This window comes from Elgaria multicarinata, chromosome 1, assembly GCF_023053635.1.
Source record: "Elgaria multicarinata webbii isolate HBS135686 ecotype San Diego chromosome 1, rElgMul1.1.pri, whole genome shotgun sequence".
Classification (NCBI taxonomy): domain Eukaryota; kingdom Metazoa; phylum Chordata; class Lepidosauria; order Squamata; family Anguidae; genus Elgaria; species Elgaria multicarinata.
In genome coordinates, this window is record NC_086171.1 from 164,319,021 (window position 1) to 164,338,090 (window position 19,070).

Here is a 19,070-nt window from a genome sequence, read left to right on the forward strand (position 1 = left end):
TGTGCTAGACACTCTACAGAACACTTAAATGCTAGCTTCTGTCCTCCATTTTGCAACAGCTAAAGCAAAATGTTTCTCTCAAATAATTCTTACTTCCCCTACTACACATTTCAGTGCAAGTATATCAGTGTTAAGGGACAGAGAAACTCCCATGAACCTTAAGATGCATCGCAAGGTGCCATGCATGCTATCTATTTCTCACCCCGAGCCTGAACCTCCCTGCACCATGCTGCTATACTGTGCAGTGGTTTTCACCAGCATTAATATAAAAGCATAAATTGCTAACCCAACAAGGGGGTGGGGGGCAAATTCCTAGGCCAGATGACAGGTATAAGGTTCCCTCTTACACTATTATTGGGAATTGGGGACTGAAGCCCTACAGTCTGTTGCCACTGCACAGGACAGCACAAAATCAAATAGGGGGTGTTACCATTAACATAGCTAGCCCAAGAACAAAATCTTTATCCAGTTTTGGTCTCTAAAATTAAGCAGAGAAAACCCTAGCTTAGCAGCTCTTTAATTTGGAAAGCTTTTAAGTGAGGATATTCATGTGGGAACTAACACAATGGTTTTGCAGCTGCAGAACTAAAAGAAAACAGTGCACAACAAAGACATCTAACAACACAGAAAAATACTATTAGGAGGGTAAGATTCTTCAGTCAACAATGTTTTTTTTTAATATTTTGAGAACTTGCAAGGTTATACTCTATGTAACTTTAGGCATCATCTTAGAAAAATGTTGATGTAGTAATTTGATTGTAGTCTTAGATCTGTACAGGTTTGGCAATGTCAGGGCTTTGCTCTGATCCACCAGATATACTTACAACATTAGAGTAGAAGGCAAAGGAATTAAGCCCCTAGACTCCAATGATATCATCCTAAAGCTCACACATGTTAATCCTCTTATCAGCTTTATGAAGATGGTGGGAGACCAAGAACTTAGAAACACTGACAGGGCAACACAGAATTCTCTCGAGTTCATTTCAACAAGATACATTAAATTTCATCCCAAAGTGTACAAATTTAAGAATAAATTCTGCTAGTAGTTAACATCCACGGAATTCGCAACATATGAAAATAAAGCACTTTTAATAAAAGTCATATTAAAATACTTTCATACTCTTAGACTGAAACCTCACATTCACTCAGTCAGCCAAGGAAATTAAGGACATCTGAAGCGCATCCTCCCATTTGCACACAATTTGAACCTATCTCTTTCTGCAAAATAATCATTTTTCTTTCATCTCCACTCAGTTGCAGGACTCTTGCTTGAAGAATCTAAGGTAAACAAATCACTGAGATACTAGGCCAAGGCAAAGTATACCATTATCATTTTGACATACACCCCAGGAGGTCTGAGTTGAGGTAGAATTAATTCTACCCCAAAGGGAGACAGACTGCACTGATATAATGGGAATACTGGGTTGGAGCTGCTACTTTGACAGATAATTCAGCAAAGTTGTTGCTCACTTGAAGAAAGACCGTACAAAGCCTTCTTCATCTGATCCCTGCAACAGGCACCTGCTGCTGCTTGCGAATCTTGTTGAAGAGTTCCATGTACTGAACCATTGTGTCACCTGGGCTGTAGATGCTGTCATGCTTATTGCCAAACACAGAAGGGATTCCAGGAGCATGACTTCCCATGAAGCTTTGCATGAACTCCATTAACAGGTTCCAGCAGTCATTGGCTACCACACATGGGCAGTATTCCACCTGGCAACAGAAACAGAAGCTCTGAAGCATAGAGCAAGCAACAATAACTCCCCAGGAGGTGATTCATTTTTCCATCCGAACTTCTCTAAAAGCACAATGTTGCATTACACTGAAGAGCTCGCCAACTCTTTGCAGGTAGGGTGAAGGAGATAGTTGTCATCTGAACAAAGTTAAAAGATAGCTGGGGCGAGGGGGGGATGGGGATGGTAAAAATCCTGAAGTGTTTGAATACATTCAAGCAATTGCTCTCAAGTTCTAGAGATATTTAAGTTTTACTGTATAACTCATCACTGTATGGTTAGAGTACAATCAAAAGCAAGAGCCAATGGAGGTTTTTTGAGAGGGGAAGATTTCAGATACTGCAAGTGTGAATATTATAAAGTAACCCTCCCTTTCTGACTCATAGCAAATAAAATTTTGTTTTGATTTTTTTTTATGCATAAGAATAAAATTTGACCATAGCAAAAAAATGCTTACTATAATTTAAAAAACCAATTTATTATGTCTAGCTGTTGATCAAATCCAGGCTTTAACAACCCTTTGGGGGGAAATGGCTCCAAAGTTAGGAAAGGAAGGAAAGGAACCTCTCGTGCAAAACACTTGAGTCATTACTGACTCCTAGAGGGACGCCTGCTTTTGCTGACGTTTTCTTGGCAGACTTTGTAGCGGGGTGGTTTGCCATTGCCTTCCCCAGTCGTAGTTAACTTTCCCCCAGCTATCTGGGTACTCAAAATTAAAGAACAACAATAAAGTTTTCTCCCTCTAGGTTTTCACAGTTCATACTTGGCAGATGGAGGGACAATTCTCAGGAAGTAGCTTCTATGGTATACAGTACCCATGTCAGTGACAAAATGACACAGCTAGTGAGTATTAGATAGCAATATAGATGTTTTACTTTTTCAGCTGTAGAGTTTTGGTTTAAATGCCGCTTCTTATCATCAAACCCCACAAAAACACACTTGCACACATCATCATTTGTTTCAATTGACACTCATTGCATAGCAAAGGCTTAAGGAAAATCCAGAAGGAAGGGGTGTAGGAGGATATGGTCTGTGTATTTATGCTCAGAATCTGCTAAACACTCCACGCAGTTTACCATAGGCACTGGACAAGCTCTATTTAAAAATCAAAACCATCCCTGGAAATTGGCACAGGCAACTTACAAATAGGGGCCTGAGCATTACGTTCCCTCAAGTGCAGTTTGATGAGTTATGATTCAGAGCCAAAAGCAGCACATCTTGCTCCGTAGGAAGGTTTATCTGAAAACATGACAAGGCCTTTAGGAGCACTTAAAAAAATATTGAAATAAATGGACCTAACTGCCAAACCAAATATCAACTTGGATGTTGTAACAAATGAATTTTTTTTGTAACAAAATTATTTGCAAGGCTGAACATTTTTATACACTATATGAAAGCATCTAATTCTAAAGAATGCAAATTCCAAGTGTGTTATGTGCAAGAAACACTGGAAAGCACATTTGTTGTGTTCAATTAACAAACACGGAAAGAAAATTTTAAAGCATTTTGGGAGAAAAAAAATGAATTTTCCTGCTGCAGGATTAAGGGGGTTCTTGGCAAAGTATATCAAGAGCTTCTATGACAGTGGGCTCCCGGGAGTTTGTTTTAGTGGGACAGATCAGTAGGAGCTGCCATTTTTTTTCTTTTTGGTGATGAGGACCATCCCTCCGGCAACACATACACATACACACAATACCCTGGAACCTCTCAACTTCTGGGACACTGTTGGAAGCAAAGAGGGAGGCCACAAGCCCCCTTACTCAAGTAAGAGAATTTTCTGTTCTGTTTTTTTTTAAAAAAAAATTAGGGCAGGCATCAACAGTGGATCATGCTGGGACTCTGATGACACAGCAGACACAATTTATTTATTTATTACATTTATATCCCACCTTCTTTCCTGCAAGGAACCCAAGGTGGCATACATAATCCTCCTCCTCTCCATGTTATCCTCACAACAACAACCCTTTGAGGTTGGTTGGGCTGAGAGTCTGTGACTGGCCCAAAGTCACCCAGTGGGTTTCTGTTGCCTGTCTCTGTTCCTCCAAGAATGCTGGCTGAATTGCCAATCCATCCTGTTTTCACTTTCCTCATGCACAAGGTGTGAACTCACATAGATTTCTTTCAACTCCCTGCTAAAGGCTCCCATTTTACAATGGCTCCAAAACACTCTGAAGCCGAGTTATGGAGCTAATGGGCTACAACTACTCGTTAATATGCTGATTGTAATGGGATCACTTATTTTTAAGCCCGTCTGCCCAGCAAATTCACTTACCTGTCGACTCTTTGTAATTCTGCTCAGAGAGGGAGAAAGTCAATCTTTGCAGCATGTATGGAGAGGAAATGAGTACAACGTAGACATTTCCTTTTTTGACATTGAGTTCCTTGACCAAGTTAGGGTAGGGGAGGTCTGAACAGGGATATGAGAAAGGCATGCAAGGACTCCCAGTCTCTGGACAGCTCTGATGCAATGCCTGTGTGGCAAGCCATCTGCATGTTCTGCAGAAATAAACCAAGTTCTGCAATCCCAGTATGGACAGGTGCTGTGCCTGCAACAGGACTTGCTAAAACCCTATAACATGCTTAGCCAGTGACATCTTTGTCTTTCTTATGCTTTAGGGACATCCTTACCTCCACAGATATTCCACGGGCGCTGGGCCCCATGGTAACAGTGCCAACCTTCACTAAAAAATCACAGTACTGGTACCGGGTGCCCCGGCTCTCTATCTTGTTCCCTTTGGCATTTTGAAAGAAGCCTTTCAGTTTCACCATAAGGACGTCGAAGTTGGCATCTGCTATGAGGCAGGGGCTGTTTTCAAAGAGAGCGAAGCAGCTGAGGGGATATTCGGAATTGTGCATCACGTACATCAGCTTGGCAGCCTGCCCTGAAACAAGAGCAGCATTATTTTCGTTTCAAGAAGGATATCCCTTCCCTTTAAATGCTTTAAAATGAAACATCTGTTACATCTTTCTTTGTCCTTTTCCCCCTTCAAACCATTGATTCTATTACAGAATCTCTAAGTTATTCATTAATTATTGACATTGCGCTGCTTGCTCAATGGCTTTTTATGTAAGTAAAACGTAATTGACGCGGTTTCACTAAAAGAACCATTATTCTGAGATAAATTAACATTTGTCCATTCTGGAGTATATCATTCAAACAGTAATGGTATCAACTTGACCAACTCACAAAAGGGTACTGAGCAACATTGTTTTGCAAGTTGGAGTGAAGAGGAGTGCAAATATCACCTAACAATAAAATGACTTTGCTATACTTTGAATATGTCATTAAATGGGAATTTACATAGGCTCTCCTAGTACAATAATAATAGTAAGAATCTTCAGAAGCCTATATAGGTAGGGACCGAAATGTTAAGAGGAAAGAGGTGTCAAGGAAAGATGAGAGAAAGGGGGTTCCCCACAATCCTTCAAAGCATACTCATTTCATAAACCCCCTAGAAAACTTTTATCAGGTGGTATCTAAATATTGTAAAATAAATTCAAAGCATTCTTCCCTTCCCTGCAATACTTCTCTTCACCGACCCACCCAAGCAATGGTATTTTTCTCCCTAACTCTCAGTATGACCCTGTTCAGACAACACGCTAAGCCACCGTGGTTAAACATTTTGAGCCTGGCTTAGCCTGTCATGTGAACCATCCCTTACCATGGTGGCTACAAAACCACATTTAAAGACGCTCACTAACCATTTGCTGCAAAAGGGTTGTCTGAACAGGCCCAACAAGTCCCATAATTACATATTAAATAGGCAGAGGAACAAAAATTCTTGTTTTAACAATGACAGTTTAAGAAAATGTAAAACGTTATCCTACCTATAATAGAGGTTTTCCTGCCACTGGCTGGCAGGAATATGACTGTTTGATGATAGTCATGCAAAAAGGTGGACAGCTGGAGTCATATGGGTGGGACAAATGGGAAGCAGGAGGATGCCTTGTTCAAATACTGAATTATTAGTATCTATTGTAAGCCTTGGATCATGTTAGTCTTTAGCTGCATCCCCAAGGTCTCCATAAACTTAATCTCAAAGTGAAGTATTAGAAGCATCTTGTCTTTAGTGCACATGCATGTAAATGTCTGCACAATAAAGAACCATGTAAAGCACAGCTAGCCATTTGACGTGTTAGGGCGCCTTGTTTTGAATTTATACAATAAGACAATTATACCTATTTTTATTTTATTCCAGTTATATTCCACCTTTAGTCCAGGAGGCAAAGATGGTGAACATGATCCCCTCACTTTTATCCTCATAACAACCCTGTGAGGAGGTAGTGACTGGTCCAAGGTCACTGAAGGAATTTCATGGGGGAGCAGGCCTCCATCCTAGTCTGACACGAAACACTGCACTACGCTGGCAACATCATAAACCTTCTGCATGAACAAATGTTTTGTACCAGGCAGAGTAGAGCCTTCAGAAATGTGTGTGGTGATGGTGGAGGGAGCTCAGGCAGTGATCTTGGAATTGGAGTGTTATAAACATGTCCCTCACTTCATCTGTGAAATGTTCAAGGGTACCGTTTAAAGGCTCGAGGGTACAGCCTAACACAGGAGCAATCACTGACATCGCTACCTTTGGATTGCAGCTCTAAAAGTTTTGCAGCAATATAACTGGTTACAACAGTACAAGCTTTTAGTTGGAATATGGTCCGGAGTACACTGTGTTAACTTCAGGCAACAATTAACTGTTAAGGAGTACTATACACCTTGACTTTTCTCAGACTTCGTTGTGAGGGCCACAAACTGGTGTGTATTGAATCTGCCTTTAACAGCTTCTTTCGTACTTATTTTTCAGATACAACCATATCTCTTCCATGCCAAACCTTCGTCTTTAGTATATTTCACTATATTGTGCAGCAGCCATGAGTGATGGAAGGAAACACCTTTCTGGAGCAGGACACAAAAGAATGGGAGAAGCAAAGAAGACTGTTCTGTATAAGCAAACAGGGACTATTCTGAAATTCGTAATAGCTGACACACCAAGAGAAAGGGCTGAGGAGTCCTGTGAGTTTATAGAAGAAGGCAACTGTTCTTCCATTTAGTCAGACTGGAAATGAGCTGTCAGCTAATGCATCCACATCCAGATTTCAAATGGATGTCGCCTCACATCTACTTGAGGGAGAGAGAAAAACCCATGGAATAACAGGACATAGTTGCCTCTGTGTTTAACTCTTCACTTCTAGACCATACAGGGCATTGCTACTCAAGATCTAGCACTGCAAGTGACTTCAGATCAGCTGTATGTACCAAACCACAGTAATTTCCTTAAAACTGTGGAGTTCATGGGAGAGTTTGATTCCATACTTAAGGAGCATCCAAGAAAAGTAATCATCCAAGAAATCCCCCATCACTGCCTGGGAAAAGCAATTCAAAGTGAGATCATATCTAACTGGCAATGGAAGTGAAACAAAAGATTTTGGCTCCCTTGAAGTCTACAACAAAATATGACTATCATTCTGCATTTGTTTAGCTGATGTTAGCTGTAACGATCAAATGACTTAAACGATGTGTTTTAAAACAGAACAAGGAAAAATTCACCTGAAACAGTGAAGGTCAAAGAACATCTACTGGAACATATTGGCATAAGTGAGAGTTTGGGTGACAAATGTGCTTATTTGGGGGGTGGGGGGAGAAGCTGGAAGGAATGGATTGACATAACATATAGGAGAGGAGAGGACTATAATAATGCAGCCAACATGAAAGGGAAGAACAGTGGACTTCAGACATGGGAGCAGAAATTAAATCCCTGAGATTCTGTTGTTGTTGCTCCATGCAGTTCGGATTCATTGGACTTCATAAACTGTGATGATGTAAGGAAGCTGCAGATTTTTTTTCTTTATTTCAAAGTATCTATACCTTTTCTCCACATTCATGCATCAATGGCAAGTTCTAAAGCAACATCTGGGACCATACCAGGTTAATTTATGTATCCTAGGATTTTGATTCTTGTTTAAAAGAGACAAGAATCAGATGCTCCTTTCCTATGACTTCTAACAGCTGGCTTCACTCCATCTTTCCTTCTTGCTTCACAGAACAGCAGGTAGATGCTGTCTTGCTGCAACGGCTTCCTTGGCAGAGATCTACAAAAGGAGATAAGCATCCCAGCCCAGAACAGGAATCAACAGGCCCTCTGCAAGATCTCCAGGTGCCTTGCATGTGAGTGGGTGATCCCTTCCCTACATTCCAAGGAAGTTGCAGTTCTAGTTTACACAAGTGTTTTGTAGGAGGTCAGGACAATCTATCCTGGCAGTGCCACAACATGAGCTTTCCCTGCCTGGCATAATGCTGTGCAGTGCCTGGGCACCACTCTTGCTAACTGTGGGGTGGCATTTCAGATTCCATCCAATGCCTAAAAAAGGGAGGAGGGGGATGAAAGAGAGTGTTTGACATGTATTGATACAATTGTTCTAGTTATTATGAAGTAAAATTTGGACCCACAACAAAACGCTGAAATTTGCAGTGTAAGACTGCATGCTTCTCAACTATTTCAGGATTAGAAGTATAACAAGTGGGACCTGCAACAATGAGTTACAGTGTGGAGTGCTCCTGTTCAGGATTCCAGCCAGTCAGCCATGCTCTTTTCCCAGATACTCTATTCCATTTCTCCTCCTCTAAGTGGTTTTCCCTGCACTCCCCCACCACATTACCTTTCACTGCTAAGGATCAACCAAAAAGCGTGAGTTTGAATCAAATCAGATAGAAGGGACGCTGGAAATCATCTAGTTTCCCTGCTCAATGTGGGATCTATAATGCCTGATGCAACTACAGCATCCCTGAATGATGGCTGTCCAGCTTCTGTTTAAATGCCTGCAGTAAAAGAGAACCCACTACCTCCTGAGACAGCCTGTTCAACTCTCGAACTGCTGAGGCAAAATCTGCTGTCCTGAAATTTCCACCCGTTGGTTCTAGTACTGCCCTCTTGAGCAACAGAAGACATGTCTGCTCCACCTTCTCTACGATAGGCCTTCAGAGATTTGAAAACTTATCACGTCTCCTCATAACCTTCTTTTGCCCAAGCTAAACATACCCAATTCTTCCAACTGTTCCTCACAGGACTGGGTTTCCAGACCCCTCATCATCTTGCTTACCCTTCTCTGGACATCACAGTTCTTTTTTAAACATGGCACCCAGAACTGGCCACAGTAGTCCAGATGCTGCCTGATGAGCACACAACATAGTGGAACTATTACTTCTCATGATCTGGGCACTATGCTTCTGTCAATGCAACCTCAAATTACATTAGCTTCTTTGGCAACTGCACTTTACTGCTGGCTTTTGTTCAGCTTGTGATCATCTAACACAACTTGATCTTTTTCACATGTCCTGCTGCCAAGCCAGGCCTCCGGCACTTTTCAGCTGCTCAATATTACCGTCTCAAAACCATGGTATGGCTTGTATTGTGCTTGCTCTCTTCTTAAGTGATTGCAATAGATAAGCTTACTAAGCGTGTGGAGACCACATATTAAGTGTATGGAGACCGCTGAGTCCACAACAACTTGCAGCCAGCCACTTACAGCAAGACATGGGCAGTTCTTGCTGCCACCAACAAAACCACCAGACCTACAGATAGCAAAACCACCATTGCCTGTCTATCTTCATCACAGGGTCAAACATTCCTAAGACAGAAGATGGCAGCATGAGCAGCTGGAGGTTAGGCAGCAGATTGAGCAAAAGCCAAAGACAGAAACATGGTAAAAGGTGGTCAGGCAACGAAAGCCCAAGCACAAGTACATAGTAAAAGACTGACCAGCAATCAGGTGTGAGGCTAGGTGGTCTGTGCTGTTACTCCATCAGTGTTACTCAGCCTAAAGGACACAGCCAAGCCCCTAATGGTGCTACCAGTCACATGATTCTGGCTGGACTCAAACGTTGCAGTCCCAGCTCTTGCTACCACATGGGAGATTGGGCTAGGCATTCCTCAGCCAAAGAGCTGTCCTTATGGCACAGAGAGTACGACAGTGCAGCTCTTGTGTTTGCAACCCTGGTTTGCATTCCCCACTGAGCCTCACACCTCCAACAAATCTTGGAGCCGTTCAAGAGTTCTCGACCTCTGGCTGCCAAATGCACACATTGAGCATCTTAGGCCCATAAAAACAACCACCACAGACAAAACACTGAAGAATCTCAGGTTTTCAGGTCATAAGGAGCATGTTGAAAAATGTGTCCTATTTAAAATGTTTCCTGGTTCAATTTTAGCAGGCCTTATCCAAATCAGAATGCCGTCTACCTGCAAACACCTTTGGTACTCTCCTGCAAGTAGGATGGCCCTAGTCATCCTTCAGGATGGCTCCTCCCATCTGGCTTGAAGGCAGGGTCTGCAGTTATTCACATTTTCTGGCGTGTTTGTGTGTGTGTGTGTGTGTGTGTGTGTGTGTGTGTGTGTGTGTGTGTGTTCCCCACTCTCTTCCAGAGACCATCCTAGCCAAGCAAGGAATAGAAGAATGACATGAGATGGCCTACTTGGTTGAAGCAAGAAACCAGGAGCCATCATATTTTGCATGTACAGAGCAGAACATTGGGAATGGCAGGATGGATGGCATCTCAAGAAGAGCCCCTATCTTCCCCATCATGTACTGAGGGATAGGGCAAGAGAGTGGTTAGTCAAATGCCCTCCTGCCTCCTTCAAGAACCAGAATTTAATTTAAGAAAATTCCCTCTCTGGTAAGCATGAATTTGTTTGTCATCCTTTTGATTATGCAAAAGCAGTGCCTGGTCAGGATGGAAAACTGACTAGATGGCCAGAAACAAACTATATGGGAAAAGGCTCTGGACAGTCCCAAGGCCAGCAAGATTTTGAGCCAGGCCACCAGTCTAAGCTTTCTGCCCAGCTAAACTGAGTCTTCAGTTGCCTCAGCTGGAAAGAAGGAAGGGAAGGTGGTTGGACAGGAGGCTAACCCTGACTCTGGCATGGAAAATCCCTCTCATGCAGAATTTTCCTCAAGTCCATTAGCTAAACCTACATGCACTTTTTCGATCTCAGAGGTTCAGGACACGATAGGGGAAACATCCAATGTTCCAAGAAGATAGAGGCTTTGTTTGCATCTCCCCAAGACACTTATTTGGGGGAGGAGGGATAAAAAGCTCCTCTTTCAAGGTGGTTCAAAGTGTGTATCATACTGTCCTATGCTGACTTGGGAAACCAACAGCCAAAGGGATGAGGACCAACACAGAGACGTCTATTACAGAAGCTTTCCGGAGTTCTTCTGTGGTAGATGTGGGATGGCTTCATGGATGTCGGTGCATGCATTCACAAAACATTACAAAATGGACACACATTTCCCCCCCTTTACTACATAGAAACACAGAGGTCCTAAAAGTTCATCAAGTCCAGCCCCTTGCCAGTGCAGGAAATCTACAGCTGCGGCGTCTCCGATAGGTGACTATCCAGACTCAGCTTGAAAACCTCCAACAAAGGAGAATCCACCACCTCCCAAGGCAATCCATTCCAATGGCGAACAGCTTGTACCAACAGGAATTTCTTCCTAGTATTCTATTCGCCAATACAGCTGCCTCCTGTGCTGCATTGGTTTGACGAGGCTAAGTAAAGTCTGCTTTTATAACTGATCTATGTAGGACTTTAGAAGAAAGATGTCTCTTAAAATATCTCTGCAGAGAGTTTCTATCTAGATTAAAGTAGTAGCTATACTTGAAGCTTGATCCTAGATATGTTTATTCAGAAGTTAATTCCCTTTGGGTTTAACGGGGCTTACTCTCAAATATGCTTAGAGTTAGTTCTCATGGTGTTTTGCTGCTTTTCTTCGCAGTTTTAACAAGCTTAGTCAAAGTCAAGGAGACGGAAACAATTCCAAGCATTATTTTGGAACTGCAGAAAAAATATATTAGCATATCTCCATGCAAGTCACCGGGAAACCAGCCAGATTCCCAGACCCAAGGCAAAAGGACCAGTACCCAAGCTCATTGCTGACCTCTAGAGGGAAGAATAATTCACTCCTGAGAAAGCTGCAAAAAATGTGTGGCCATTCCAGAATTACGAGCTCCCTGAGCCATATCCCAGGAGGAAGGGGAATACACTGAACAATTTCCAAGTTGCTTCAGGAAACCTAGCAAAAGAATTACTGTCTTGTGCAATTATCCCACTCCAATTTTAGCTACCGCTAAAACCTCAATGCCATTAACAGAAAGTAGCATGTAGCCATTGGAGATATATGGAAGATTCAAGGTTCCATGATGCACACCAAGTTTTGTGATGATAAGTAGCACTGAACTGAATGCATGGGAAAGATATAGAAATCACTGAAATGATCTCTTGCTTCCACTCATTATTAGAATCTGAATCAATGGGCTAGGAGTTTGACCAAGCTGTCTCCCATTTCAGAGAGTCTCAGTAGCCTTGGTGTCAGTCCTCCTGGGTAGTGTTCCACTGTCTAGGAATTTTCCATGTAATTATACCTCATTAAAGAGCAACCAGCAGGTTGCTGCAGCTACTCTAAGACTGCAATCCTATGCACACTTACTTGGGAATAAGCCCCACGAAACTCACAGGGACTTACCTCTAAGTAAAGATGCATATAAGATCAGGTTACCTGTCAGACTTCTAAATAGGCCCCCTATAGTATGTAATAATCACTTTCAATCAACCAGGCAAGGAGACATTATAGAACCTAGGCTTTTTTCCTTTTAGACTGCAAATAATTGACATGGGTACAAGTGGGACTAGTAACTTTTATAGACTTACTTGCAGGGCTGCTATGAGGAGGCTACTTTATAACCACTCACTCTTTTTAGCCCACATGAGGTGCAACAATTGTGCTATTTCCAAATGACAGAGAGAGAAAAAAGAAACACCTAAAACGATAGGGAATGCGTGTAATGTAACTCCCATTATCCCTTACCACTGGACATGCTGGCTAGGGATGATGGGAGTTGCAGTCCAATAACATCTGGATGGTCACATGTTCTCTACCAATGAACTAAATCATAGAGGAGGGAAGTAATGAGGAAAACATCTAACCCCAATAGGGCTGCATTGTTACTAAAATAAAATATGCATATTAAAGACTTTGAAAGTAATTTCTGTCTCACCTTTTCTAAACCTCTTTATTTCATGGTCAATACATGAAGACAAAATTAATCTGAAGTCATACAATCGGGGATATACTTATATCCAAATTTTAGGATTTGCATGGTGGTTTGTTGATAGTAAATGTGTGGGGACCCGGCTACTTTTATGAATATAGAGTTGTGTTTCCTGACACTCATTCCATACTACCTCTTATCCAAAAGAACAAATTCAAACAATTACTTATTAAACAAAATAAAAGCATCTTCATCACTCAGAATGAATTTGATGAAAATCCACCCTTCAGAAAAAGTAGTACAGAGAGTTGTTTCCTTGAAAGGACCAAAGTACAGAGGTTCTGTAACAACACATTGGCTATTAATATTGCCTGAAAGAGCCAAATCCAGCAATTATTACAGAAAATTAAATGCTTACCTTGATTGCCCATTGTGGAGGCTGCAGTGTGGTAGGTTTCACAGTCAACACAAAAAGTGCCCTGTTTCTCTGCTCCAAGTAGTTCCAGTTTTCTTGTTAATATTTCAACAGTTTGCTGAACGCTCTTCCCCTCTGCTATGGGCATCTGAGACACACTAACATGGGGAAAAGGACGCAGGTAACCTTTTAATCAAAGATGCCACAAAGCCCTCCTATTTCCTTGTACAGCAGCACAAGAATAGAACAAAGCAATATATTTATTCAGATGTCCTGAGTTACTTCTAAAAATTCAAATAATGAATACATGGGAACTTATGTGTGCAGGGTAAACCAACATGTATAGGATAAAACAACGGCGAGGAATTAATGTATCTGATTAACTCAAGCAACAAAAGTTCTCATACTATTATGATCTGAAAAAGGAAAATAAAACTTCATGCTTTATAGCTAAAACCATTCTGTAACTATATAACCAGGCTTATGAATAGCCATCTGCGTAGTCACCTCTAGCAGACCAGAATTATGACCAGGAAGCCAGACTGTAAAGTAAAAAGAGTTGTTTTTTCCCCAGGCTGTCCATATACTACCAAAAAACAAACACCTGATGTAGGTGCATCTGACCAAGTGTGCTAGTAAAAAAGAATTATGGCCTACTAACTTTTATGGACATATTTGTAAGGCTGTATAAATAAATTGAATGAGACCAACACAGAGGTAGACCATACAAAATGTGTTTGCTTCCTCCCACTCCTTTCATATCTTAGATGTGCCAGAACTGGATATTGCTTACAAGAACGCAGAAAAAATAAATACCTGTTCTTGACAGAATTTATACAGTCTATCAACTGATAACAAGGTTGGTAAATACTGATAGAATGTAATGGTGTACTGGTGAAGAAACACACATTTCTACTAGTGCAAGCTATTTAGCATCGTTATTTATACCATAGGAAAAAAAGGGTCCTACGCTAATACAGGATGTTAGAAGAGAAATAAGACAATGTTCTGTCTCTATATGAGCCTACCTTTATTTAGTGAGATTATCATCCAAGACTCTGCTCTGGTGCCCCTACCTACGGAGGAGGGCCAGGCTCTTCTCGTCTGCTCTGCCCAGGCGGGGGAACAGATATTTGCTTGGAACCCATTCTTTGTTAACGTTGGCTAAAGCCGTTTTATTTGAAAGCGCTTTTAATGACAGGTATCTTAAGTAGTTTCAGAAAAAAAGAGCTTTTCCATGCTGCACAGTAACGAAGGCTCCCTTTCTCACAACACAGCAAGGGAACACTCCCACTTATTAGATGGTGAATGGAGGAGTGGGACAGAACCTGGGGAAGAAGTTGGCAGGCCAGATGAGGACACCGTCTCCCTCCACAGGCAAATACAGCCCATATACAGTCCCCCATTCCAGATATCCACTACTGTGGGAAGGCTAGGGATTTATCAAAAATAAATAAATAAATGTTTGCCAATCCCCGATGTGGTGCAGTCTTGAGAATGTCAAACAAGGAGCAGGGAGACCAGGTTTCAAACCCCACTTTGCCGTTAAGCTCATTGGATGACCTTGGGCCAGTCACCATCTCTCACGGAGCCACTGTGAGGAGAACCACGTATGGAAGAAGGGTGAGACGCAAATAGCTCCGGCTATTGGGCGGCATAGAAATGTAATAAATAAATAATGTAATAAATTTCTATGTGTTCAAAAAAGGCCATCCATGATACTGAAAAGCTCTCCGCCTTTTCTGCACCACACAGTTTCCCCTGCACATTTCAGCCCTGCTTGAGAACAGGTTACTAACGAATCCAAAGCTGTGGTAATTAAGCTGCTGTGGCATCAGCAGTTCAAACGTCATCGGTGAGCTCCGAGTAGAGCAGCCAAATGCAGACAACCAGGTAAAGGACAGCGCAGCCTGCGGCAGCAGTGAAGCCAAGAGATCAGTTTGCAGAATCGTGCCCCTCTCTGTGCCCTTTTCCATCTCCACCTGATCTCCTTCCCTATACTCAGCCTGCTGCACCCACGGTAGCACAATGTACATCACCCGCGTGCCGAACGGGCAGCTGTCCCAAGCAGCCAGACACGCAGCCAAGTCAGCGATTCATCCCCTTCCCGCGACGAAAGGCGTTTCAAGGGCTGCTGCAGCTACTTGAAAAATGCTGCTGCTGCTGCCGCCGCCGCCCACCCCCCGTGTTGCTGGACCCCTATTACAGACACGCCACTTGCTCGTGCACACGTTCGTTCAAAATCGTATCCCTCACGTGTCGGAAGAGCCCGAACACAGCAGCAGAGCTATGATTCCCATCAAGCATCAACCTTCTGCGACAGAGGTTGGGACAGAAATCCCCCAAGCCAAAACGTATCACTCCGAGCCTCACAACATGATCAAAACGGCGTACCAGGTGACTCCCATGCTTCCAGCGGTCTCCACGTGGGGCTGGGTTGGGCCCTGCAGGAAAATCGGTCACGACTCGATCTGTTCCCCCTTTTTAACGCAGGCAGCGAATGGTTCCTGCGGGGGTCCGCCTAAGAGCCTCCTCTTGACTGGACCAGGAAAGCAGCCTCCCCTCCCACGGCGGTGCTCTCGCCGTGGGAAACAAAGAGGAAGTGATGTAACCGAGGGAGCGGGGGTTTAGGAAGAGCCTGTCCGGGGACACCGCCTCCTGCTGTTCGAAGCAGGTAATGCAGAGCGAGCTCTAGTTTAGGAAGAAGGAGCGATGGGCCCATCTAGCTAGGGAGAGTGCAGCCCGATCCTCGTGTACAGGGCCGGATTAAGGCCAGTTGATGCCCTAAGCATAGCCCAATAATGGTGGTCCCTTGGCCCTTCCATTGCTTAGCCGGCAAGTGCTGAAGGTGAAATAAGACATTAAAAACTCCGTTTTCTTCAAGGCCACCCCCCACGCCAGAACACACAACTATATTAAATATAAACTGTTTTTTATTATATTTATTTAACACTAAATAGCAAGCATTATAAGCCAATAACATATAACTAGGGCAACAGAAAAAAATACAATTTTTCATCACTGTTTTATGCATTTTTAATAAAACTTCTAAGGGGAAAAATGCAAATGCAAAAAATTAATTGAACACGTTTTATCTTGGGGTCTAAAAAGTACAGAAGCAAAAATTAAAAAAACAAAAGATAAGGATCATATATATTTAATAATACTTATAAAAAACACTGGAATTCATGCAGAAAACTTTCGTAAGAGTCAAACATACTGAACTCTAGGTATATGTTGAGACAAAGATTGTCAGAAAGTTATCTCAGAAGACGTTGTGGGACACATAGAGCCTAAAGCTGGTTGATTGGGTGTAATAAAATAAAGCACAAATAATAAAAATTTGCCGCTCTTAGAATATGCTGCTAGGCCCTTTCTATGATTATGGAATTCCTTAAAATTAGATGGCTACAGCTACAGTACTCTGTGCTGCCCCCTTCCCTTGGTGCCTAAGCATGTGCCTAAGCCTAAGGGCTGCTCTTGTATGTTTATTCAAAAGTAGTCCCACTTAGTTCAGTTAGGCATACTCCCAGGTAAGAATGCGAGAATCTCAGCTTTAAGAGTTAACAGATGGACGCAAGGTTTTCGAAAATGGAAGATCAACCATTGTCTGAGACTGTCTCAGTGACAGTGCCCTGGCAGAGCCCAGTTTGAATGACTGCAACCCGTTTCATCTTAACATTCTGACTAGGGTGAACATATGAAAAGGAGGACAGGGCTCCTGTATCTTTAACAGTACTGTAGAAAAGGGAATTTCAGCATGTGTCAATTGAAGAGGGTGAAATTCCCTCTTCATCACAACAGTTAAAGCTACACTAGCTATAGTAGAGTGGCCAGATACAAAAGAGGGCAGGGCTTCTGCAGCTTTAACTGAACTTAAGGGTGTCAATTTCACCCTCTAGCAGGTGTCAATTGAAGAGGGTGAAATTGACACCCTTAAGTTCAGTTAAAGCTGCAGAAGCCCTGCCCTCTTTTGTATCTGGCCACTCTACATTACTGTTAAAGATACAGGAGCCCTGTCCTCCTTTTCATATGGTCACCCTAATTCTGACCATGCATGATCTCCAGACATCCTGCCTACAATATCGAGACCCAGCCATGTCAAACTGCTTTTTGTAACACCTTGCTTGATGAAGAGAACTGGAGATCTCGAAAGCTTGCACTGTGTGTGTGTGTGATCTTTGAATTGTCCTAATAAAAGTATTACATTATGTCGTTTGGCGAATTTTTCTTATAGCCAACCCAGCTGCCTTGTATTTGGCAAGAATACCATACTTCACAGATGCACGAACATTTCAAAGGTGATCATTGGTTGATGAGTGCATCATTTCATAGTGCGCACCACCCAGCCCCATAAACCAGTCTCTAGAATAGTAGATTATGCCTTCGGAGATTTTGGTGTTGTTTGTTTTGCGACAGCAACATTTAAATTAGGCTGAGTTCTGACGACAGGTTAACCAATGGTTGTTTCCCATTCTGTTCCTATTACTCCCCACCACCGGTGATTAGCGTGTCGCCCGAACTCAGCCTTAGTGTGCACAAATCTCTTTGATACTCCGTTGTTTCCTTATGCTCTCATTTTGTTGTTGTAGCTATTTTAACTCTCACTTTAAATTGGGACGGTGTAAAAGCCGGAACGGAACGGAACAAGCCGGAACGACCCCATTATATTAAAAAACCATACTAAAAACAGTGGCATGTGTTAGCAACACTTGGGAACAATATTTTAGGACTAAAACTATGCCAATATTATATCACTATTAACCCCAGAACTCCCAAAACAACGTCCGGAACAGAATGGGATGGCCAGAACGGCCACTACTGAACAAGCGATATCAACCAAACTCACCAGTCATGCATAACTCCATGGCAGGGATGCAATAAGCCACAAAAGGTGCAAAGAAACTGCGTTGCGATAACCGTTACGCACAAAGCGCATATTGCGCAGAACGGACAGGGACAGCAGCTTCCAAGTGAAGTATGTTAATCAAACTCACCAGACACACATTACTAGGTGAGCCTGATGTAATAAGCTCCAAAAATTGCCCCCAAACCACGTTCAGATACCCGTTCCGGGCAAAAACGCATATTGCCCAAAATGGGCCGTAACGGCAGCTTCCCAATGAGGAAAGTCAACCAAACTCACCAGATGCACATGTCACGGTGGGACAAATATAGAAAGCTCCAAAAGTTGCCCCGAAACCACGTTCAGGTACCCGTTCCGGGCAAAACGCTTATTGCGCAAAACCGGCTGTAACGGCAGCTTCCCAATGAGGAAAGTCAACCAAACTCACCAGATGCACATGTCACGGTGGGACAAATATAGAAAGCTCCAAAAGGTGCCCCAAAACCACGTTCAGGTACCCGTACCGGGCAAAAACATGTATTGCGCGAAAGGGCCGTAACAGCAACTTCCCAATGAGGTGAGTGAACCAAACTCACCAGACTCACCTCTTTGGGAAGTTGCCATTACGGCCCTTTTGCGCAATACGTGTTTTTGCCCGGAACGGGTACCTGAACGTGGTTTCGGGGCAACTTTTGGAGCTTTCTATATTTGTCCCACCGTGACATGTGCATCTGGTGAGTTTGGTTGACTTTCCTCATTGGGAAGCTGCCGTTACGGCCGGTTTTGCTCAATAAGCGTTTTGCCCGGAACGGGTACCTGAACGTGGTTTCGGGGCAACTTTTGGAGCTTTCTGTATTTGTCCCACCTAGTTATGTGAATCTGGTGAGTTTGGTTCACTTATCTCATTGGGAAGCTGCTGTTACGGCCTGTTTTGCGCAATACGCGTTTTTGCCCGGAACGGGTACCTGAACGTGGTTTGGGGGCAATTTTTGGAGCTTATTACATCAGGCTCACCTAGTATTGTGTGTC

The 19,070-nt window shown here is 42.8% G+C and overlaps 1 protein-coding gene across 2 annotated transcripts; it reads right to left on the minus strand.

Annotated features, from left to right (window-relative positions):
• Positions 1 to 651: 651 nt before the first annotated feature.
• Positions 652 to 15,765, minus strand: MED20 (mediator complex subunit 20). 2 transcript variants are annotated; one of them, XM_063119170.1, is made up of 4 exons: positions 15,590 to 15,765; positions 13,199 to 13,353; positions 4,362 to 4,615; positions 652 to 1,713 (listed from the first exon to the last, which is right to left on the minus strand). In XM_063119170.1, the coding sequence occupies exons 1-4, from the start codon at positions 15,601 to 15,603 to the stop codon at positions 1,498 to 1,500; spliced, it is 639 nt and encodes a 212-aa protein (XP_062975240.1). In that variant the 5' UTR covers positions 15,604 to 15,765; the 3' UTR covers positions 652 to 1,497. The 2 variants fall into 2 exon arrangements, with proteins under 2 accessions (XP_062975240.1, XP_062975247.1); XM_063119177.1 differs by lacking the exon at positions 15,590 to 15,765 and having other exon boundaries at positions 4,362 to 4,610; positions 13,199 to 13,280.
• Positions 15,766 to 19,070: the final 3,305 nt, after the last annotated feature.

What these genes read in the sequence shown, in the direction of transcription:
- MED20 (XM_063119170.1), bottom strand. An exon ending in CTCCACAATGGGCAATCAAG is followed by an intron (nt 4,616 to 13,198) that starts GTAAGCATTTAA and finishes CTCTTGTTTCAG; the next exon opens with GGCAGGCTGCCAAGCTGATG. An exon ending in CCCGTGGAATATCTGTGGAG is followed by an intron (nt 1,714 to 4,361) that starts GTAAGGATGTCC and finishes TTCTGTTGCCAG; the next exon opens with GTGGAATACTGCCCATGTGT.